At 35.5% G+C, this 26,033-nt stretch overlaps 1 protein-coding gene across 2 annotated transcripts in view; it reads right to left on the bottom strand.

Moving 5' to 3' along the window:
* The window catches only part of angpt1 (angiopoietin 1), an 84,656-nt gene that overhangs the window by 42,324 nt on the left and 16,299 nt on the right, over positions 1–26,033 (bottom strand). The window contains exons 1-4 of one of the 2 annotated variants that reach the window (XM_067411664.1): positions 13,401–13,914; positions 7,367–7,522; positions 6,831–6,952; positions 1,778–2,019 (exon numbers count right to left, since the gene is read on the bottom strand). In XM_067411664.1, the coding sequence (XP_067267765.1) occupies positions 1,778–2,019; positions 6,831–6,952; positions 7,367–7,522; positions 13,401–13,496 (616 nt within the window). In that variant the 5' untranslated portion in view covers positions 13,497–13,914. Of the gene's footprint in view, positions 1–1,777; positions 2,020–6,830; positions 6,953–7,366; positions 7,523–13,400; positions 13,915–26,033 lie in introns of those variants that run through there. The other variant, XM_067411662.1, reaches the window with a different exon arrangement.

Here is a 26,033-nt window from a genome sequence, read left to right as displayed (position 1 = left end):
TATAAACCCCAGGCCAAATCCTATATATTATTTCATATGAGCCCAAGACCAAATCCTGATCGATCGATCGATCGATCGATCGATCAATTAATCAATCAATCAATCAATCAATCAATCAATCAATCAATCAATCAATCAATCAATCAATCAATCAATCAATCAATCAATCAATCAAACCTATGAACGTATGAACCCCAGGCCAAATCCTGACTAACTAAATAAATATGTAACTATGGATTTATATATGATTTCATATGAGCCCAAATCCTGACCAAACCAACAAACAAACAAACAAACAAACCCCAGGCCAAATCCTGACCAAACAAATAAATAAAGGCATATTTAATGATTTAAATTAAACAATTTAAATATGAATCCATATGAACCCAAGAACAAATGCGCACAAACAAACAAACAAACAAACAAACAAACTGCAGGCCAAATCCTGACTAACTAAAATTAGTGTAATTATGAATTTATAAATGATTTCATTTATTAATTAATTTACATATGACTTCATTTGAATCTGGTGCCAAATCCTGTCCAAACAAACAAACAAACAAACAAACAAACAAACAAACAAAAACAAAAAAACAAACAAATATAAACACATTTCTGAACCCCAGCCAAATCCTGACCAAAAAAATAAATAAAGGCGTATGTAATGATTTAAATTTAATAATTTAAAAATGAATCAATATGAACCCAAGACCAAATGCTAACAAACAAACAAACAAACATATGAACCCCAGGCCAAATCCTGACTAAATAAATATGTAACTATGAATTTATATATGATTTCATATGAGCCCAAGGCCAAATCCTGACCAAACAAACAAACAAACAAACAAACAAACAAACAAACAAACAAACAAACAAACAAACAAACAAACAAACAAACAAACAAACACCAGGCCAAATCCTGACTAACTAAAATGAGTATGTAATTATGGATTTATACATTATTTCATATGAGCCCAAGACCAAATCCTGACCAAACAAACAAACAAACAAACAAACAAACAAACAAACAAACAAACAAACAAACAAACAAACAAACAAACCCCAGGCCAAATCCTGACCAAACAAACAAACAAACTGCAGGCCAAATCCTGACCAAACAAACAAACAAACAAACAAACAAACAAACAAACAAACAAACAAACAAACAAACAAACAAACAAACAAACAAACACATTTCTGAACCCCAGCCAAATCCTGACCAAAAAAATAAATAAATGCGTATATAATGATTTAAATTTAATAATTTAAAAATGAATCCATATGAACCCAAGACCAAATGCTAACAAACAAACAAACAAACAAACAAACAAACAAACAAACAAACAAACAAACAAACAAACAAACAAACAAACAAACACCAGGCCAAATCCTGACTAACTAAAATGAGTATGTAATTATGGATTTATTTATTCATTATTTCATATGAGCCCAAGACCAAATCCTGATCAAACAAACAAACAAACAAACAAACAAAGGTGTATTTAATGATGAATTTAAATATGAATTCATATGAACCCAAGACCAAATCCTGACCTAGCAAACAAACAAACAAACAAATATTTATGAATTTATGAACCCAGGGCCACATCTTGACCAAATAAACTTAGCACCAAATATAATCCTGCCCTAACAATGAATTAATGAGTAAAATGTATTTCTGTAATAGTAACATGCACCTGGTTCCTGGGCCACATGCAGGTCCACAGCTAGGACTTTCTCTCCATGAATAAATCAGCGAGCGATGTGTGCTTACATGCTGTGCCTCCATCCTTGGCACAGAGGCTGAGGAGGTTGCGTACGGTGTCCATCAGGTCCTGCTGTTGTCTCTGCAGGGCGCTGCTGTTCCCGCTGGCTCGGGTCAGCTGAGCCTCCAGCTCCCGGATCACTGCGCTCTGCCTGCTGACCAGCGCCTGCAGACTGACCTTCTCCTCCCGCACGGCCTCCAGCTCCTCCCGGTGCCTGTCCTCCATCTCCTGCATCTTCACCTCCAGAAACCTGCACACCAGTGTTGTAATAAAATGTATGCCATGATACCATAAATACAGCCAAAATAACATTGTTACTGCAATTATTGTAACTACTATAAAGCCATTAAACTATGGGGATTACTATGGGAAAGTAAAGTCATTTTTAGACTGTGGTGGCCACAGTATATATACACAAACACACACTTTGAGGAGGAAAAAGGCATCCATAAATGGCTCTTAAATTAGGCAGCGGCTAGTGCAGTTAGCAATAGATTCTGTTTACACTAGGGCTGTCAAACGATTAATCGTGATAAATCGCATACAAAATAAAGGTTTGAGTTTGTGTAATTATTATGCATATGTAATTACAAACACATTCACGTATATATTTGATAAATATATACAAGTATATGTATTTATTTATATTTTTATATAATTTATATTATACACTAATAAAAATATATTATACACTAATAAAAAATGTGTACATAAATAACATTTCTCTTAAATATATACATTAATTTGTGTGTATTTATATATACATATTAATTACACACAATACAGTACAGTCCAAAAGTTTGGAACCACTAAGATTTTTAATGTTTTTAAAAGAAGTTTCATCTGCTCACCAAGGCTACATTTATTTAGTTAAAAATACAGTAAAAAACAGTAATATTGTGAAATATTATTACAATTTAAAATAACTGTTTTCTATTTGAATATATTTCACAAAGTAATTTATTTCTGTGATCAAAGCTGAATTTTCAGCATCATTACTCCAGTCTTCAGTGTCACATGATCCTTCAGAAATCATTCTAATATGCTGATTTCCTGCTCAAGAAACATTTAATGTGTAAAATTGAACAAAATATTTGTGTACAATATTTGTTTTCAGGATTATTTGATGAATAGAAAGTTCAAAAGAACAGTGTTTATCTGAAATCTAATCTTTTGTAACATTATAAATGTCTTTACTGCCACTTTTGATTGATTTAATGCATCCTTGCTGAATAAAAGTATTCATTTCTTTAATTTCTTTTCAAAAAAATAAAAATAAAAATTCTTCCTGACCCCAAACTTTTGAACGGTAGTGTATAATGCTACAGAAGCTTTGTATTTCAGATAAATGCTGTTCTTTTGAACTTTCTATTCATCAAGGAATCCTGAAAAAAAATATTGTACACAAATATTTTGTACAATTGTACACATTAAATGTTTCTTGAGCAGCAGATCATCATATTAGAATGATTTCTGAAGGATCATGTGACACTGAAGATTGGAGTAATGATGCTGAAAATTCAGCTTTGATCACAGGAATAAATTACTTTGTGAAATATATTCAAATAGTACACAGTTATTTTAAATTGTAATAATATTTCACAATATTACTGTTTTTTAATTAAATAAATGTAGCCTTGGTGAGCAGACGAAACTTCTTTTAAAAACATTAAAAATCTTAGTGGTTCCAAACTTTTGGACTGTACTGTATATTAATTTGTGTGTATTTATATATACATATTAATTACACACAGTAATCACACATGTATTATGCAAACTCAAACTTGTATTTTGCATGTGATTAATCGCGATTAATTGTTTGACAGCCCTAGTTTACACTAAGTACAAATAGTGATAGATGCTGTTTACTCTAAATGAAAATAGCGGTAGATGTTGTTTACACAAAGTAGCATATATATATATATACGTGTGTGTGTGTGCCAGTATTACATTTAAACTGATACATTTATTTAATGAAACTAATAGAATTAATAAATACCCTGATTTATAATTCATAGTTCACATTAATGAATAGCAGCATTAAAAAAAAAAATATTACACTATAAAATGCTCCACTGGGACTCCAATAGGTGAATCACTTTTTACTACTACTATGCTACTAATAAAATTTAGTTAATTTGTTATGTTGCTACTATTAATTAGTTACTTCTCAACAATGCACACTAGAAACAAAAGTCTGAGGCACAAAACAAACATTTCAGGCCTCAGTAGTGACCCTGGTTAAGTCGTCTCACTGTGCTGCTGTTTAATCTGCCAATACAGATGTTCAAATCTCACTCGCCTGTAATTTTTAGGAAACACAGATTCTTATGCCAGAACCACAATACAGATCATTACACAAAATGATTTTCAGTTCTTCACAGCGCAAGCTCTCAGGCTTTAGCTCGGTCCCATACGGTGCAGCGCAGTGGAACACGCCAAGACATGAGTGACGTCCCGTGACCCGCCGCTCAACTTTATTCTCTGTGAAGATGAATTTTGCAATGCAAAGCTTTTGGAGCACGATCCAATTTTCTGTGTACTGATCGGTCTGAAAGGATATGTTCGTTACTGTCAAATCCAGGGCTTTAAATCCCATCGCTCTGCTTTGAGTCCAGCTGTTGTTGAACACACACACACATTCATATCCCTCTATTTAAAAAATAGATAATAAACTAAAAAAGCATATGTGTATGTCTAGCATTTTCCTTACCAGTGATGATGTAATTACTCATCCTATAATATAGATTGATGTTATAACTTTCTCCTATTTCAATCTAAAACGAATACATTCTTTTAAGTTATTTATGTGGATTGAATTTAATTGTAATAAGCGAGAGAATCCAGTGCATCATGCATCAGGTTTCCAAGATTTAAGGCCTGGATCGGTTTTAGACTTTCACTGATCCCTAAAGCTATAAGATGAACTGTGTTTGTTTGTGTGGTGTGTAAATTATGGAGTTAGACTACGTTCATATCAGTATTTATTACAGCTGCAACAAAGCGCTCTCCATTTCTTCTGCCTTTGAATACTGAAAAATACAGTAAATATCATCAAATCAAGCCTTGATGAAGTCAGGGATTCTTGGACCATTTTATTTACCTGGATGCATACATAGAAATCATCCAATATGATATATATACCTGCATTATCTAAGTGCATTTATTTGCTCTTTATGACTAAAACAATTGCAATAAAGAAACATTATTGTTTCATAAGAACATTTGAAGTACAGTAGTGGCCAAAAGTGAGGAAAACTGACATCTTCACCCTTTATTCAAATATTATTAAAAGATTTTTAAGCATATTGCATAGTTGTGCTTGTTTTATTTGTGATAACGCAATAAAATAGGACAAATTGTGCAACATAATATTTAGCCAGGCTGTCATACAAAGAAATTATGAACACATGCAAAAACAAGAGAGAACCAATGAAATATTAAAAACTGATTATGTTGTAGTCAGTGTTTGCTTTTTCCTGTCAGCTTTTTTTCTGGCTAATTAAATTATATTTGAAATTATTGCATTAAAAAGCCATTTATAGAAGCTTTTTTCCACCTCAGAATAATATATCATATATATATATATATATATATATATATATATATATATATATATATATATATATATATATATATATATATATATATATTATATATATATATATTATATATATATGATATATTATTCTGAGGTTGCCTATATATGCAGGCAAGTGTATGTATATATTGTGATAACACAGTTATAACAAACAAAATCACATATTATAAGTCATATTATATGATATTACATATAAATGACATATTTTAAATGCCATATACTGTATATGCACACATATGTACAAACCCTATTCCAAAAAAGTTGGGACACTGTACAAATTGTGATTAAAAAAGGAATGCAATAATTTACAAATCTCATAAACTTATATTTTATTCACAATAGAATATAGATAACATATTAAATGTTGAAAGTGAGACATTTTGAAATGTCATGCCAAATATTGGCTATTTTGGATTTCATGAGAGCTACACATTCCAAAAAAGTTGGGACAGGTAGCAATAAGAGGCCGGAAAAGTTAAATGTACATACAAGGAACAGCTGAAGGACAAATTAGCAACTTATTAGGTCAATTGGCAACATGATTAGGTATAAAAAGAGCCTCTCAGAGTGGCAGTGTCTCTCAGAAATCAAGATGGACAGAGGATCACCAATTCTCCCAATGCTGCATTGAAAAATAGTGGAGCAATATCAGAAAGGAGTTTCTCAGAGAAAAATTGCAAAGAGTTTGAAGTTATCATCATCTACAGTGCATAATATCATCCAAAGATTCAGAGAATCTGGAACAATCTCTGTGCATAAGGGTCTTCGGGCCCTTAGACGACACTGCATCACATACAGGAATGCTACTGTAATGGAAATCACAACATGGGCTCAGGAATACTTCCAGAAAACATTGTCGGTGAACACAATCCACCGTGCCATTCGCCGTTGCCGGCTAAAACTCTATAGGTCAAAAAAGAAGCCATATCTAAACATGATCCAGAAGCGCAGGCGTTTTCTCTGGGCCAAGCCTCATTTAAAATGGACTGTGGCAAAGTGGAAAACTGTTCTGTGGTCAGACGAATCAAAATTTGAAGTTCTTTTTGGAAAACTGGGACGCCATGTCATCCGGACTAAAGAGGACAAGGACAACCCAAGTTGTTATCAGCGCTCAGTTCAGAAGCCTGCATCTCTGATGGTATGGGGTTGCATGAGTGCATGTGGCACGGGCAGCTTACACATCTGGAAAGGCACCATCAATGCTGAAAGGTATATCCAACTTCTAGAACAACATATGCTCCCATCCAGACGTCATCTCTTTCAGGGAAGACCTTGTATTTCTCAGTTTAAACAATTGATATGTCATCTATGTTGTATTCTGAATAAAATATTGACATTTGAAATTTCCACATTATTGCATTCTGTTACAATTTGTACAGTGTCCCAACTTTTTTGGAATCGGGTTTGTATTTCATGTTGTATAGCTAATGGAGTGTGAGGTGAGTGTTTGAGGTTTTTACCCATTCTTGTCATGGATCTTGTTGATTTCATTGATCTGTATCATAAGTTGTTTCTCCAGCTTGTTGGTTGATAGTGAATTCTCCAGCAGCTGAATTTCCAACCGTGACGTCTGATTTAAAACCTAAAAACAATGACAATCCAATACAAATACAGTAATCCTTCCGCAAAAACACAGACGTTAAAACCATTAAGTAAGTTAATACTAACTGCGGCACCTCATGAGAAGTCGTAAACAGGACCGCTATACCGCAGCACCATACGGTAGCACTTATGAACAGTTATTCTCTCAAGTCAAACTCTTATTTGACAAATCAGCAAAACACAACTTTATTGTATCCCTCTGTGTCTCATTGAAGTGCACAAGTCATAAAGAGATTTAGCAATAAAAACATTAGCATGATACATTAAAAGAGACTGCATGTCTAATGTGGCTCTAGTGTTTTCCTTGGCTTGTCAAGAGCCGTATTAAAGGGATGCATAGGGAAAAAAAAGATTGTTCACTTAATGGAGCATGAAATGGATTTTGGGAGGATACCTGTGTCTCGACATCGGTCAGCTTGCGCGTCTGCTCGGCTGTTTGGGAGAGAAGACTGGTGCCCATCTCTAACATGGCCGCCGTGTGGTTGTGGACGGCACTCTGTTGTAACTGCACCATCTCTGTCTTCATATTGTCTTTAACGTAGTTCTCAATCTGTGGTGACAAGCAAAAAGACCATGTTTGAAAACAGGCAACTCCACTTTTATATTCACAAATAGCTATATTATACACTGCATAAAAGATAATATCCCCAAATGCATAACACTAAAGGACAAAACTAAAGAATCAAGCTCAGATGTCAACCTGACCTCTTAAGCCTGACATAATCGACACTCCAGTGGCTGTAAAATCCATTCAGAGGTAAAACACCCTTAACTTGACAACTCCAACAGTCCTAAAGACACTTTAACACCCATACTTTTTAAGAGGCCAATAAAACGAAAGGAGACACCATTCTGCACAAGGACACGGGGGTAATCAAACCCATCACCGTTATGACTTCCTTTAAAAAAGCCACACAGTAACTCTTTAAAGAAAGGACATTTCCATGTTGGCATCGTTTTAAAGGAATCTCTTATCTAAGTCTCTTCACGATGACCTGGAGCTACTCGGTTTTAAACGAACTCGAACAGAGTCCTGAAGAGCTGGTCTTAAAGGTAGGTGGAAGCAGATGTAGGTCATTTGTTCAGAGAGGAAGAGATGCAGATATCTGCAGCTACAGGAGATGCTGGGGTTTATCGTGAAGGCTTTCATTGTAATCTTCTAGCTGGAGAGATGACAAGATCAGAACAGGCTTTACAAACACAACGATACTTCTGTTGGTTAAACCTCGAGAGATGACACTGAGGTCATTATAATATCTATGTGCATCACTTATCATCAGTTTCCAAACCTGAAGAGAGTTCAGTTTTCCTGAAAAACTCTGAATATTACACAATAATTAAATGATAAATAACACAAATATACTTGTATTGAGCAATGTCTTTGCTGCTGACCTTTAACGGTCCAATTTAACCATACTAACAAGCAAAAATGACTTTAGATAAACAACACATTTGTGTTTTTATTGCTAAAATAAGAGTAATAAGAATAATTTTTTTGTGTGTGTGTTTTGGTGTGAAAGGACCTTTACTTTTGCAAAAAATTTAACTTTTTTAGTTGATATTAAAAAACAAACAAGCAAACTCAGCCCAGGTGAGAAAAAGTAATGTAAAAATAATGTAACACATTACATTCCATAAATCAACTAACTAACATGATTAGTTACTTTTTAGGGTGTAATGCAATATTGTAACGTATTACTTATAAAGTAACTTTCCCCAACACTGTGTGTGTGTATACATACAGTGCATGTATATGTCTGTTTCGGTTTTGTTCATGTGTTTATGTCTTTTATTTTGATAACTGTCACATAAAAAGTAACTATGTAATTAGTTACTTTTTAGGGAGTAAAACAATATCGTAATGCATTAAGTAAGTAATGCATACTTTTAAAGTAACTTTCTGCAACACTGTGTGTGTGTCTATATATATATATACACGTCTTTTATTTTGATAACTGTCACCATAAAAGTAATGTAACACATTACTTTCCGTATAAAGTAAATAAGTAACACAATTAGTTACTTTTTAGGGAGTAACGCAATATTGAAAAATGCATTACTTTTAATCCTCTACTGCACACATGTTTATGGCAAATGAAAAGAAAATATTTTTTTGGTTAATTTGGGAACATTTTGGGAACATATGGGAACATTTCTGTACCATTGTTGCACCCCTGTGCAGAATCATAGAGAAAATTATCATCAAAGTCACATTTTTTTATGTCAAGAAATCATTAAGTAAAAAGTGAAAAACACTTGAAAGACATTGATTTATTGAAGTTGATACATGCATCGGTTTGTATCATGTAGTGTGTCATGCCATATAATGTAATAAGATTTCACTGCGTATGAAACTTCAAAAAGCAGTTCTTCTCTGCTGTGAAACTGTGGTGTTATAATTTTTGCACATCACTTTGGGTGTTCCTGCCACCCAGGAACCTTCCTCTTCCCTTCTTATAACACATTATGGCCAATGCGAGGTTTTGTCCGAAACATCCTCAAAATGTACCTCTTATCGCACAACGTTGCCCTGAGGCAACAAAGAGAAAAACTGAATTTCTGAACATCAAAAACTTCATAAAACCTGACAAAAGTCTTCTCTACACCTTTACACACACACATATTTTTCTATGTACAGTTCATGTCATTTTAAAGAAGATTACTAAAGCAAATAATCTTGCCTTCTCCTCACACCATGTGCTCCTGTGACCATATGTGTCAGAACAGGACGTCCCACCTTTAAATGGTGCTTGATAGTGAGTCCCACACCATACTGGACTGTTCTTTGGTACTTTCTCGACCTTTCTAATTGGTTGTAATCATTTAAAGAAAACATTTCTAAACATAGGGCTTAATAAAACTTTCTGTTGCCTATATATATATCTATATATATATTTTCATGTCTTTTATTTTGATAACTGTCACAGTAAAAGTAACATAAACGTAATGTAACACATTCCTTTCCATAAAAAGTAACTGTCAATTAGTTATTTTTAGGGAGTAACACAATATTGTAACATATTAAAGTAACTTTCCCCAACACTGTGTGTGTATTTTCATGTCTTTTGATTTGATAACTGTCACTGTAAAAGTAATGTAACACATTACTTTCCATAAAAAGTAACCAAGTAACACAATTAGTTACTTTTTAGGGAGTAACGCAATATTGAAATGCATTACTTTTAAAGTAACTTTCGCCAACACTGTGTGTGTGTGTGTGTGTGTGTGTGTGTGTTTATTTTCATGTCTTTTAATTTGATAACTGTCACGGTAAAAGTAATGTAACACATTACTTTCCATAAAAAGTAACTAAGTAACACAATTACTTACTTTTTAGGGAGTAACGCAATATTGAAATGCATTACTTTTAAAGTAACTTTCGCCAACACTGTGTGTGTGTGTGTGTGTGTGTGTGTATATTTTCATGTCTTTTAATTTGATAACTGTCACCGTAAAAGTAATGTAACACATTACTTTCCATAAAAAGTAACCAAGTAACACAATTAGTTACTTTTTAGGGAGTAACGCAATATTGAAATGCATTACTTTTAAAGTAACTTTTGCCAACACTGTGTGTGTGTGTGTGTGTGTGTATATTTTCACGTCTTTTAATTTGATAACTGTCACCGTAAAAGTAATGTAACACATTACTTTCCATAAAAAGTAACTAAGTAACACAATTAGTTACTTTTTAGGGAGTAACGCAATATTGAAATGCATTACTTTTAAAGTAACTTTCGCCAACACTGTGTGTGTGTGTGTGTGTGTGTGTGTGTGTGTGTGTGTGTGTGTGTGTGTGTGTATTTTCATGTCTTTTAATTTGATAACTGTCACCGTAAAAGTAATGTAACACATTACTTTCCATAAAAAGTAACCAAGTAACACAATTACTTACTTTTTAGGGAGTAACGCAATATTGAAATGCATTACTTTTAAAGTAACTTTTGCCAACACTGTGTGTGTGTGTGTGTGTATATTTTCACGTCTTTTAATTTGATAACTGTCACCGTAAAAGTAATGTAACACATTACTTTCCATAAAAAGTAACTAAGTAACACAATTAGTTACTTTTTAGGGAGTAACGCAATATCGAAATGCATTACTTTTAAAGTAACTTTCCCCAACACTGTGTGTGTATATGTATATGTGACGAGCCCCGGGGGGGAGTAAAGCGCAGTCTCGGAGGTACCCCCCGGCCTGCGAGGGGCGTTGGGGGTATGTGACGAGCAGGGCGGGCGAGAGCCGTGAGGGAACGGCGCGAGGCCGGTGACGCGAGTGATAATGAGCGTCACCTGCGAGGCGTGCCGGCCTCGAGTCTCTCACGGAGGAGCTCCGGAGGCATAAAAGGAGGAGCGACATCAGTGAAGGACGAGAGAGGACCAGGCCTGGACTTTATTTTATGTTTTATTATGTTTGTGTGGCCGGCAGACGTCCGCGAGGGTCTGCCGGCATTACTTTCGTTTTGTTTGTTTATTTTATATTAAAGTTTTGTTGAATGTTCGCCGGTTCCCGCCTCCTTCTTCCCACATCTACTAACCTTTGTTACAGTATATATATATGTGTGTGTGTGTGTGTTTGTGTATATGTTGAGGTCTTTTTTTTTTTTGATAACCGTCACAGTAAAAGTAACATAAAAGTAATGTAACACATTACTATCCACAAAAAGTAACTAAGTAACACAATTAGTTATTTTTTAGGAAGAAATGCAATATTGTAACACGTTACTTTTAAAGTAACTATCCCCATGCATGTCTATGTAAATATGTCATGTCTTTTTAGGTTTTGTTCAAGATTTCACGTCTTCTATTTTGAACTGTCACAGTCATGTGATTCCTTTGGTTTGTTCCTGTCAGGTGTTTCTTAGTTCTATCTTAAAGTGCGTTCACGCGGCCTCGTTATTCCTGTAGTTACAAGATTCTAGCTTGTAAAAAGCGTTCACGTCCTCGTAGAGCTCGTAATTACAGCTTGTAGGCTGGGAGTTTTCTGAAAGCTCCCACATGTACCACCTGACCGCTGTAGATTCATTTAGGCGTTGATAGTGGTGTCATGGAAACGCATAATTCCCAGTCCAGGGATCAAAGGACGTGAACAGCTCTGAATATAACATGTTTTCATTTCAAGATTCCGGTAAATACGAGATGGCGTGAACGCAGCATAAGGTTTATCTTGTTAGTCATTAGTCTTTGTGTATATATATAGCCTTCATTTTATCTTGTCTTTGTTTTATGCAACACTTTTGGTTCTGTTTGCTTTTAAATTTTAAATAACCTGCACTTGAGTTTATTTAACTCGCCTACGGTGGACGATTATTACAATATGAGCTACATTTATATACAACACCATCATAACGTTACAGTTATCTGTCAGGATTTTAAAACGGTTCAGAACTGTAGTTTCGGTCTTGTTCAACTAACAAGGTGCATCTGGATCCGTCACCAAGTGAAATCCATACACCCTGATGTGTGACGGAAAATCTCTGTCTGCACGACACTTGAGCAAATCGACAGTGACAACAGAGTCGCCCACTCCATCTTTTCCACGATTCCAGCTGGTCGTTTTGCTCCACTTATTACATCATGAATGATCCCTTGTGAATCCACTGAAGAGAACAGACCAACAGGGAGTCGAATTTTAACATGACTTCTCAGACCCCACGTCCGATTCAATTGCAGTTCAAGGACCTGATTGTCACCATGCTGCAGTTTCAATTAACAGTTTTATCATATTTACATCTGCTTTAGTCATCCTGACAAGTTTGCATTGTTTTGTACGGTTCAAACCAAAGAGTGTTGTTCTGTAACCAAGAGTCAAACTACAAGCCGAACGAATCACTTGGCAAGGCAAAGCACGTTTGTTTAGTTGTGGCCGAATTGGTTGTAATTTTAAAGTTTGGAGTGCTCCAGTGACTAAATGAACATATAGGGGTTGAGATATGAAGTCATTGTGATATAGATATAAAAATATGCAAAACAAGAAACCAAATGAAAGAGTCTATTTCTTCACTTGCCAACATAAAAAATGAAATCCGTAGAGAAAATTCAACCTGTTACCGCTTTAGCCACCAGCAACTTGTCATGTAGAATTAACATCGCAGTGATTATGAAGCCGATGTCTTTGTTTTGATCACTTCAGTACGTAGCAGACGACTCTGAAGCAAGTTATCCTGAAGCAAGTGTCTCTTTACAATAAACAGCCAAACCTTGATGGAATTGATTGGAAGGAATACAAAGGATCACACTGAAGGCACAATTCGATCAGTAGTTTTGCCGAGACATTTGAACTACGACATTAAGCTTCCCTATCTGGGTCTGTGTCTTCCATTAAGCTCTCGACGGATAAAACGTTTGACTGTGATCCAGTTTAAGAGGCTACAGAGGTTTGGACTCTGAGATGATGTTGGCCAGAGCTTTGAGAGCGAGTTAAGTCACCTTCACAAGGGTGTGGAAGCTCTTCTGGTGGGCTGGAGAAACATTAGCCCAGAGATCCTTCGCTCTGCCTCTCTGAGGGGATTTCGCTTGTGTCATGCCCTAAACTAGCGGGAATAAAAAGGAAGGAGAATCAAGATTACACAAACAGAAACTCTGTGTAAAGAACATCAGAGGAAGCAGTAAAGGGCTTTAGTGGGTGTATAGTTATTTCCCACTTCCATTCATAAATAAACGTGCCTACCCAAAGACAACAGATGAAGAAATAATCATGTTCAATTGGCTTGAGTCATTTAAAACAGTCACTTCTTGACTCAATTTTAAAGAATCACAAAAGCTTCTATATTTTTATCTATCGCCAGAATATATATAACGAGGGGCATTTCGTTTTCAAAGGGGGGCACACTTTTTAAAAATCTGAGAAACAGACATTCAGCAAAACAATGACATCCCGTATTTAGCCTAACTGAAATAGTCCAAAAGTTTTATATTAAAAAATACCAAAGCACAGAATTGCCTGTTATAATGAGAGGATTTACAAACACCAGAGTTTCACCAATATTCTTTCCTTTTATTATGGAGAAAACTGATCCTAGACCAGCAGTTATGGACAGCTTTTCCCTTTAAAAGCAATCAGAAGCATATGGAAACTTGTTTCCGCAATGAAATGCATTTTTTTTTCCCCTCATAATTGCGAGTTTATAAAAATGTTGACTTTAAAAAAAGCTATTGCGACTGAATATCACTCGATTCTGACTTTAAAACATGTGATTGCGATTGTATATCATTCAATTCTGACTTTTTTTCCCAAGAATTGCAAGTTTATCTCACAATTCTGAATTTAAAACATGCAATTGCTACTGTATATCACGCAATTCTAACTTTTTTCCCCAGAATTGCGAAATTATCTCACAATATTGACTTTAAAACATGTGATTGCGACTGTTTATCATGCAATTCTGAATTTTTACCCCAAAATTGGGAGTTAATCTCACAATTCTGAATTTAAAACATGCAATTGCGACTTTATATCATGCAATTCTGACTTTTTTTCCTCATAATTGCAAATTTATTTCAAAATTTTGTCTTTAAAACGCCATTGCAACTGTATATCAAAATTCTGATTTTTTCCCCAGAATTGCAAGTTTATCTCATAATATTGACTTTAATATACACAACTACAACTGTATATCAAGCAATTCTGTCTTTTAAACACGCATTTGCGACTGTATATCACATAATTCTGACTTTTTTCCCCAGAATTGCGAAATTATCTCACAATATTGACTTTAAAACAAGCAGCTGTGACTGTATATCACTTGATTCTGACTTTAAAACATGTGATTGCGACTGTATATCATGCAATTCTGAATTTTTACCCCAGAATTGCAAGTTTATCTCACAATTCTGAATTTAAAACATGCAATTGCGACTGTATATCACGCAATTCTGACTTTTTTCCCCAGAATTGCAAGTTTATTTCATAATATTGACGTTAAAATACACAATTACAACTGTATATCAAGCAATTCTGTCTTTTTTCCCCAGAATTGCAAGTTTATTTCATAATATTGACGTTAAAATACACAATTACAACTGTATATCACGCAATTCTGACTTTTTTCCCCAGAATTGCAAGTTTATTTCATAATATTGACGTTAAAATACACAATTACAACTGTATATCAAGCAATTCTGACTTTTAAACATGCAATTACGACTGTATATCATGCATTTCTGACTTTTTTCCCCAGAATTGTGAAATTATCTCACAATATTGACTTTAAACCTTTTACCTTGATTTCTATCTTACCTAAAAAATATATTTTTTTTAATTCCTTGCTACGAGCACTTTACTGACATAACTGTGACTTCACACAGCACTTACATACTGTTGTTCTCATGTTGATTTGATTGATTCTACTATTCTCATTTGTAAGTCGCTTTGGATAAAAGCATCTGCTAAATGACTAAATGTAAATGTAAATGTTTAAAACATGCAATTACAACTGTATATCACATAATTCTGACTTTTTTTTCTCATAATTGTAAAATTGTGACTTTAAAACATGCAATTGCGACCATACATAATGCAATTCTGACTTTAAAACACGCGATTGTGACTGTATATCACACAATTCTGACTTTTTTCCACAGAATTGTGAGTTTCTCACAATATAGACTTTAAAACACACAATTATGACTGTATATCAAGCAATTCTGATTATTTTTTTCTCATAATTGTGACTTTATCCCACAATAACGACTATATATCACTCACTTCTGAGTTAATATCACCCAATTCTGAGAAAAAAAGTCAGAAATGTGACACAATTACCTTTTTATTTTTTTATTCAGTGGTGGAAACAAGCTTGCGTTGTGGCAGCAGCAGGCAAGTGAATGAGAAAATCCAGCACTAGTCTCAAGTCCATGTCCAGGGGAACGTGAGCCATGCCCAGCCTTACACACTCTCTGACTAATGTCTGATTTATATTTCTGAAGATGTGTTATTTAAAGTTACCATTATACAGATCAGTGTTCCTGTGAGCTAAATGCTGTTGAAGACGTTTGGTTATATAATACGTGAATGGCTGAATTCCACAGAATTAAGTTTTTTTACTGTACAATTAGGGCACGTTGTGTCATCGCTGGGGTCACTGACCCCCAATTCCCCCCATGGCTAGTTGTGGAGTGGACTAGAATGTTTTCATCCTCTTTGTGAACAGCCTTTAGAGTGTAATGAGTGTTGGTAATGACAAATAAAATCAAACATAATGATGAAAATGAACCTATTTTGAACTAAATATAAATAATTCAAGGCAAACCCTGTGAAGACTGTCACCTGCACTTTGTCTCAAAGATACTCTCACACATGGGAGTGCGATGGAGTCGAAGCCGCTCCGCTGCACCTGGGGATTGGCTTACGTCTCACAGCTGCCCACCAGCGGAGGGTCATGCCAAATGAGTCAAGGTCAGCCATATCAGCGCTCAAAAATCTGACCCGAGAGCAGTCACGTCTATATCGATATCACCAGGGTGTTTAAAGCCGGCGAAGTTTACCGCTTGACTTCCAGATTGATTGTGTTTATTTGCAAAGTGCAGCGATGTGAGAAGGTGAACGGGGCGACGTGAACCGAGTGATGTTAGAGACGCACACATTGAAGAGGTCAAAATGTTAGACTTTTATTTTGTTTTTCTATTCAAAGTTGTGCTTGCAAAAAAATGCAGCAAATGTATGAATCATCAAAAATGTATCTAAACTTTATTTAGATAATGATGATAATAACAATAAAATCTAATTATAAGAAATATTCCTAGTGTTAAATGTTTCTTTTAGATGATTCTGATTTCATCAAATTAAATATGCCTGATTCCATTTAAGTCCTTCAGAAAAGGAAACGCTCCTTCCCAGATTGATAAAAGTTCACTCAAGCTGTGGAGGTGACTTTACCCATAACACCCGACCTGCTTACAGAGCCACTAAATCACCCCTCTGAGCGCTGAGGAAAATCACCCAACAGAGCAGAATCTCTCCCTAACTGCTAGTTGACACAGGACTGTAAACGTTTCGGGGTCTGTGAATTACAGGTCAGGTCACATGATGAACGCTGAGGTCAGTGATAACGACTGACGCCAGCCCACTGCTGCAGACGCACGATCAGCCCTGCTTCTGTCCAGCATGCTTTATGAGAGTTTATGAGAGTTCAGAGCTCTGTTACTGCTAAAGCAAGCTGTTTGAACTACAATATAAACCATAGTGGACAAATGAATTCTGTGTTTGATGCAACAGATAATATTGTACATGATGAATTGTATACTGAAGTGTCTTGAAGGACAATGCATATTTAGAGAAACTTCTTTTCAAAATATTTTTTTCTCTGCAAAGCATTTACAAAAACATGATGCATGTATAGAATATATATACAGTACACACACACACACACACACACACACACACACACACACACACACATATATATATATATATATATATATATATATATATATATATTATTTAAAATAGTTTTTTTTTATGTGGATATATACGAAAATGTAATTTATTCTGTGATCAAAACTGAATTTTTAGCATCATTACTCCAGTCAATCTTTCAGAAATCATTCTACACTGTTAAAAATGCCAGGTTAAAACAGCCCAATTCACTGGGTTAAAACAGCCCAATTCACTGGGTTAAAACAGCCCAATTCACTGGGTTAAAACAGCCCAATTCACTGGGTTAAAACAACCCAATTTGCTGGGTTAAAACAATTAATTCGCTGGGTTAAAACAACCCAATTCATTGGGTTAAAACAACCCAACCACTGGGTTAAAACAACCCAATTCACTGGGTTAAAACAACCCAACCACTGGGTTAAAACAACCCAATCCGCTGGGTTAAAACAACCCAATTCGCTGGGTTAAAACAACCAATTTGCTGGGTTAAAACAACCCAATTCATTGGGTTAAAACAACCCAACCACTGGGTTAAAACAGCCCAATTCACTGGGTTAAAACAGCCCAATTCACTGGGTTAAAACAACCCAATTTGCTGGGTTAAAACAATTAATTCGCTGGGTTAAAACAACCCAATTCATTGGGTTAAAACAACCCAACCACTGGGTTAAAACAACCCAATTCACTGGGTTAAAACAACCCAACCACTGGGTTAAAACAACCCAATCCGCTGGGTTAAAACAACCCAATTCGCTGGGTTAAAACAACCAATTTGCTGGGTTAAAACAACCCAATTCATTGGGTTAAAACAACCCAACCACTGGGTTAAAACAGCCCAATTCACTGGGTTAAAACAGCCCAATTCACTGGGTTAAAACAACCCAATTTGCTGGGTTAAAACAATTAATTCGCTGGGTTAAAACAACCCAATTCATTGGGTTAAAACAACCCAACCACTGGGTTAAAACAACCCAATTCACTGGGTTAAAACAACCCAACCACTGGGTTAAAACAACCCAATTCACTGGGTTAAAACAACCCAATTCGCTGGGTTAAAACAACCCAATTTGCTGGGTTAAAACAATCAATTCGCTGGGTTAAAACAACCCAATTCATTGGGTTAAAACAACCCAACCACTGGGTTAAAACAACCCAATCCGCTGGGTTAAAACAACCCAATTCGCTGGGTTAAAACAACCAATTTGCTGGGTTAAAACAACCCAATTCATTGGGTTAAAACAACCCAACCACTGGGTTAAAACAACCAACTCGCTGGGTTAAAACAACCAATTCGCTGGGTTAAAACAACCCAATTCATTGGGTTAAAACAACCCAACAACTGGGTTAAAACAACCAATTCACTGGGTTAAAATAATCAATTCGCTGGGTTAAAACAACAAATTCGCTGGGTTAAAACAACCAATTCGCTGGGTTAAAACAATCAATTCGCTGGGTTAAAACAACCCAATTCATTGGGTTAAAACAACCCAACCACTGGGTTAAAACAACCCAATTCACTGGGTTAAAACAACCCAACCACTGGGTTAAAACAACCCAATTCACTGGGTTAAAACAACCCAATTCGCTGGGTTAAAACAACCCAATTTGCTGGGTTAAAACAACCCAATTCGCTGGGTTAAAACAACCCAATTCATTGGGTTAAAACAACCCAACCACTGGGTTAAAACAACCAAATTCGCTGGGTTAAAACAACCCAATTTGCTGGGTTAAAACAATCAATTCGCTGAGTTAAAACAACCAATTTGCTGGGTTAAAACAACAAATTCGATGGGTTAAAACAACCCAATTCATTGGGTTAAAACAACCCAACCACTGGGTTAAAACAACCCAATTCACTGGGTTAAAACAACCCAACCACTGGGTTAAAACAACCCAATTCATTGGGTTAAAACAACCCAATTCGCTGGGTTAAAACAACCAATTTGCTGGGTTAAAACAACCCAATTCATTGGGTTAAAACAACCCAACCACTGGGTTAAAACAGCCCAATTCACTGGGTTAAAACAGCCCAATTCACTGGGTTAAAACAACCCAATTTGCTGGGTTAAAACAATTAATTCGCTGGGTTAAAACAACCCAATTCATTGGGTTAAAACAACCCAACCACTGGGTTAAAACAACCCAATTCACTGGGTTAAAACAACCCAACCACTGGGTTAAAACAACCCAATCCGCTGGGTTAAAACAACCCAATTCGCTGGGTTAAAACAACCAATTTGCTGGGTTAAAACAACCCAATTCATTGGGTTAAAACAACCCAACCACTGGGTTAAAACAGCCCAATTCACTGGGTTAAAACAGCCCAATTCACTGGGTTAAAACAACCCAATTTGCTGGGTTAAAACAATTAATTCGCTGGGTTAAAACAACCCAATTCATTGGGTTAAAACAACCCAACCACTGGGTTAAAACAACCCAATTCACTGGGTTAAAACAACCCAACCACTGGGTTAAAACAACCCAATTCACTGGGTTAAAACAACCCAATTCGCTGGGTTAAAACAACCCAATTTGCTGGGTTAAAACAATCAATTCGCTGGGTTAAAACAACCCAATTCATTGGGTTAAAACAACCCAACCACTGGGTTAAAACAACCCAATCCGCTGGGTTAAAACAACCCAATTCGCTGGGTTAAAACAACCAATTTGCTGGGTTAAAACAACCCAATTCATTGGGTTAAAACAACCCAACCACTGGGTTAAAACAACCAACTCGCTGGGTTAAAACAACCAATTCGCTGGGTTAAAACAACCCAATTCATTGGGTTAAAACAACCCAACAACTGGGTTAAAACAACCAATTCACTGGGTTAAAATAATCAATTCGCTGGGTTAAAACAACAAATTCGCTGGGTTAAAACAACCAATTCGCTGGGTTAAAACAATCAATTCGCTGGGTTAAAACAACCCAATTCATTGGGTTAAAACAACCCAACCACTGGGTTAAAACAACCCAATTCACTGGGTTAAAACAACCCAACCACTGGGTTAAAACAACCCAATTCACTGGGTTAAAACAACCCAATTCGCTGGGTTAAAACAACCCAATTCGCTGGGTTAAAACAACCAATTTGCTGGGTTAAAACAACCCAATTCATTGGGTTAAAACAACCCAACCACTGGGTTAAAACAACCAAATTCGCTGGGTTAAAACAACCCAATTTGCTGGGTTAAAACAATCAATTCGCTGAGTTAAAACAACCAATTTGCTGGGTTAAAACAACAAATTCGATGGGTTAAAACAACCCAATTTGCTGGGTTAAAACAACCCAATTCATTGGGTTAAAACAACCCAATTCATTGGGTTAAAACTACCCAATTCACTGGGTTAAAACAGCTAATAAAAGTATTAATTTCTTTCAAAGATAAATGGTATTGAAATAAAATACTCTTTTTCTGCAAGTCAATTCAAGCATCACGACATCATAATGTACAGTATAAATGAGCGCTAGATGTCATCACAGACAATTGATATATAACAATAGGAGAAATGAGCACACACAATTAAATATCTAATATCGGTTGATGCATTTTTTCTCTATAAATGCATAAAATGAGAAACATCACAGAACTTGGGGTGAAGCTCAAGCTGGTTTATCTTATGCAGCAGGACCCTCTGACGCTTGTGGCGACGGGGAAGAGTAATTGCTGCTTGTGTAAATTAGCATCCATGACTATTGTATCTATAATTAGGGTTAGATTAACAGGCACTCAGAGTGTAATTTAAAACCAAGTTAACACAAAGCTATTATGTACTCGTGGCCATGTGTGTAGAAAGTTTGTGTAGTTGGACATAACTGAAGCTTTCATCAAACCATACAGATTGTTTCTACACCAAACCTTGTTTTGCGGAGGGTCTATATGATCTTGTGAAGTAGCGACTTACAGAGGGTTAGACAGATGTTGTGCTGTAATAAAGCCGGGCTCATAGTTAACCTTTACAACCTCAATCCCCAGGGCTAGTTTACAGACTCACTCAATCACAAACACTCCTTCAAGTAACTCTCTCTCTCACACACACACACACACATACTCAAGCACACAATGTAAAACATTCACAGAGAAAATATATCGCTGTTCGCTCTCACAATGTGAAAGCCACATTCTTGCTCCTTACATTTCAATATAAGAGTCAGAAAACACATACTGTAAATACTTAGACTGTAAACATTTATACAAAAATTTGGGGTCGAAAGAAATTAATTCTTTTATTCAGAAAATATGAAATAATTGATCAAATGTGACTGTTTTCAACATTGATAATAATCATAAAAGTTTTTTGAGCAGCAAATCATCATATCAGAATGAAGGATCATGTGACACTGAAGACTGGAGTAATGATGCTGAAAATTCAGCTTTGGATCACAGAAATAAATTACACTTTATTATTTATTCACATAGAAACCAGCTGATTTACATTGTAAAAATATTTCACTGTTTTTACTGTATTTTTTATCAAATAAATGCAGCTTTGATGAACAGATTTTTTTTTTCTTTTTCTGTACAATGAAAGTGAACGAGAACCACAGATGTCATGCCAGATTTTCAGGGAACAATAAGTTAAACTTTGGTCTGTTTCTCACACAAAGTGAACAGAAGTCGACTTGAAATTTAGTGCATGAGTCACGTGCACTCTTTGAAAAACTCTTAAAAAAATTTTTAAAGACCCTTTATGCGAGAAAGGTTCTATATAAAGGAGAAATTTTAATTAAAATTTAAAATTAATTAAAACAAAATTAATTCACCAACAAAAAAAAATCCATTAAATGATCCCATGATGGCACCTCTAAAATATTCATTATGAAAGCTTCTATATAGAATCTTTTCTAGAGTAGAATGTAGGCCAAAAAAGTGTTTAAAAGTGACCCATAACGCCCCTTTCACAAGATGTAATAAAGTCTCTGGTGTCTCCAGAATGTGTCTGTGAAGTTTCTGCTCAAAATCCCCCACAGATCATTTATTATAGCTTGTCAAATATTTGGGTGTGAGCAAAAACACGCCGTTTTTGTGTGTGTCCCTTTAAATGCAAATGAGCTGCTGCTCCCGCCCCCCTTTCCAGAAGAGGGCGGAGCTTTAACAGCTCAACAACAACAAAGCTGGAGAATCTCACGCAGCCAAAATGAGGAAAGTGTTCAGCCTTACATTGTTCAAACCGGAGTCGACACTGATGGAGAGACTCAGGAAGAAGTTACAACTTTTAGACGTTTCTGAATGGTTAGTGGATAAATTGATGTAGTTGCTGTGGAGTTGATTCAACTCATCCACTAGCATGTGCCGTCATGTTCATCTTTTGTGTTGAATTGACCCTCGTTTGTGGTGTAAAATGAACAACACTCGACTACAACAACTCTTCCTCTTCTCTAAAGCAGCCCAACATGACCCCGCCCCCTTTGTTGTGTGTTCTTGGGGGCGGGTTTATGTAAATTGTAGGGTTTGTGATGTCACTAACCCAGGAAGAAGCTCGTTGTAGTCCCTACCAGCCGTTTGTTGTAGTCCTTAAAAAGCAATTTCTGTAAAAGAAAATATCTCCCTTTGCATTGAACTTTGAGTGTCGTAACTTCACAGATTATGTTTATGCTCAAACATTACACTATTAAAAAATGCTTTTTTAAGGTGTATTTGGAGTCTGAAAGGCCCTGTCCCAATCCAAGCTCACTATGGAAGAGCAGCATGAATATTCTGTTTCTGAACGTTTCCTTCAGTGTTTTATGGAAGAAAGAAAGTCATATGAGTTTGTAATAGCATCAGTTGGAGTGAACCAACCCTTTAACATGGAGACTTGGACAGTGTGACAACAATCCACCAATCAGAACAACCAATCAATGGCAAACGGACTGTGATCATTTCACTAAATTATATTTATCGGTTTATATACGCAGCGTAAATCTAAACCAACCATCTTCCAAACAATTTAAAGCAGTCCCCGTGTGCCATGGCGCCGTCAGCAGTGTCGTAATTCCAGTTTGTCAGCGGCAGTAAAACATTACATTTTGAGAACTGGCATTTTCCCAATTGGAGCTGTTTTATATTACGAAGCCCTGAGATATTTGGGGTATACACTGAAGAGGTCCAGCAAGGCTTGATATTTCAATTCCAATAAAACAAGCCCTTCGTTTTAATGCGTGATTGTGGAAACTTTTGATTGTTACGTGAGTCGGCTACTAATTTCCGTGTCAGATGTGGTTTGAAACTTTATATAGAAATATAAAACACAAAATGGTTGTTTAAAAACAATGCACTAAAGCAAAATCTAACAAGAGGTAAATGCATATGCTAATTGGTTGCACAGAAACACAATATCAAAACAAAATCAACACTGGTCACAGCAGCCATCGCAATCTAAACACAGGACTTGAAATTATGGGAAAAAGAAATGGGAAAACATGCAAATGACACTTTACAGAAACAAAAATGAGAGTAGGAAAATATGACTACGTGCAATAAAATATATGTCAGAACAATTATATGTGCACACCAAAACTGCATATTATAAAGTCAAAAAGTATAAAAAGTCTCACAGTATTAGCAGTGATCAGAATAAATAAGTTCATCCAATGCTAATGCATTAAAATGGATTGATATATTCAAGATAACAAACGCAGCATGAACAAACAACGATGCCAAGATAACTCGATCTGCACGGCCGCTGCCAAACGAGGTTTTGTATCTCCTACCAGCACTGGACTCAACTTTGAACATTAAAGCAACTCATAAATCCATAATATCTTAATCATTGATCACCTTTTGGAAAGCACGAGCGCTCTGTTCTTTCAACTCATTCATTTTCATCTGTCCAAAGGCCATTGTAATTGATCCAGACTGTTCTATAAATAGCACAAACACAGAACGAGAGCCCATCTGAAGAGTCGCACCAAACCCAATAAAGCACGGGAGGTTAGCAAAAGCAGAGGGGAATTAATTTTCACTATCCCGTCCTAAAAACATGAAGTTACGTGAGGGACAGAGGGAAGATGGAGAGGCTGTTTGCTTTGACTCAGTGAGAGATGAGAAGACAGCTTCCAAGAGAAATGTTTGCTTTTGTCGTTCTGTCTTTGGTAGCGTGAGGGGGAACTGTGCTTGTTATTATTATCAATACTCTGTAAATGGATTTTAGTGTCCGTCTAGACAAGCTGGTGAAGGATTATTTGGTCTTTGTAAAGTGATTAGACTCACACGGGAGCAGATACTGTTAGTGCTGCACAAATACAAAACAAGAGTGTTTCATCAACGACAGGCAGGGATTCATTTTTATTGTTATCTTTTTTTTATTGGTTATAGGAAGAACAAGTTATAACTATCTTGGAAACTTTTTCTATACCTTCATGTTTTTCCTACTTTTTAAATGCATTTTATATAGAGTTATACCTTTGTCCAAGACCCTGATATTTGATCTGGAATTATGAAAATTCATTATACTGTATATGAAATCAAATGTCACGATACGATAATCTAAACTTGAATTATTTATAGTGAGATATATTTAATGCATTTATATACATTTGTAAATATATATCATAGATTCATATTTAGAAATGCTTAATATGAGTGTGTGCAATATATATATATTAATATAATAAATAATGTATTATCTATAACATTATATATTAATGATTATATATTATTATTAATATGTATATATATATATATATATATATATATATATATATAGTAAGAATTCATTATTAATAAATTATTTATATATCATTATTATTAAAATAATTACACACACACACATAATATTATTTATATATTAATAATTATATATTATTAGTAATATATATATATATATATAATGTTGTTTATTTTTTATAATGATATATATAATGAATGTATATAGCTCAATAATTGTAATAAATAAACAATATATATATATATATATATATATATATATATATATATATATATAGTGTCAAAAGTGTGAACTCTGATAACCCTAAATCTGCTGGTCAGTTTGCAGATACACACACCATAAAGCGAATATCATATAGCTTAAACTCAGATCCTTGTTCCCTCTGCGTTTCTCATGTGAAATCTCAGTGACAGAGGAGAAATATTTTCCAAATGAGATTGTGTATGAATGTATATTTGCTCAAATCCTCAGATTACAGGACTCCACTCATATCTCTTCTACCCGAGTTGGTTTTTCAAATGACTGTGATTTCCTTGAATTACCCTGATTAATTATGTGTATCTGGACATATGGGAGAGGAAATGTCAGCATTTACCCGACCCTAGAAAAAAAAAAAAGAAGAAGAAGGAAACAACAAACAGACCGTACTGGAAACCAGTGATTTGCCCTTCACCAGCCCTACTGCAGACCTCAGGTTTCCAAAAATGAGAACTGATCATGGGAACTTTCCTGCCATGATGGATCACAGGAGGAATGTGACTTTCAATGGCCTGGTAATCCCCTTGGAAACGTTCTACCCAGTTCGGAATCACACAGGGACACTGAGGAATATTATCTCAAAAATGTTTGGAGAGAGGTGTCTATTCCAGATTCTATTCTGGGGAGAACCTTCCCAAAGAATAATTTCCTTTCAAGGATATCCATATACAATTCAGAGAGTGGTGTGTTTGATAAAGCCCTCATAAATAATCCGATATTAAAGAAGACTTGCAGTGCTCCTCTGCAAAGTCTTGATGTGTTGTGATTGGTGTTT

This window comes from Chanodichthys erythropterus, chromosome 15, assembly GCF_024489055.1.
Source record: "Chanodichthys erythropterus isolate Z2021 chromosome 15, ASM2448905v1, whole genome shotgun sequence".
NCBI lineage: Eukaryota > Metazoa > Chordata > Actinopteri > Cypriniformes > Xenocyprididae > Chanodichthys > Chanodichthys erythropterus.
The sequence above is the reverse complement of the archived record's forward strand: the minus strand, read 5'-3'. Positions and strand labels throughout refer to the sequence as shown.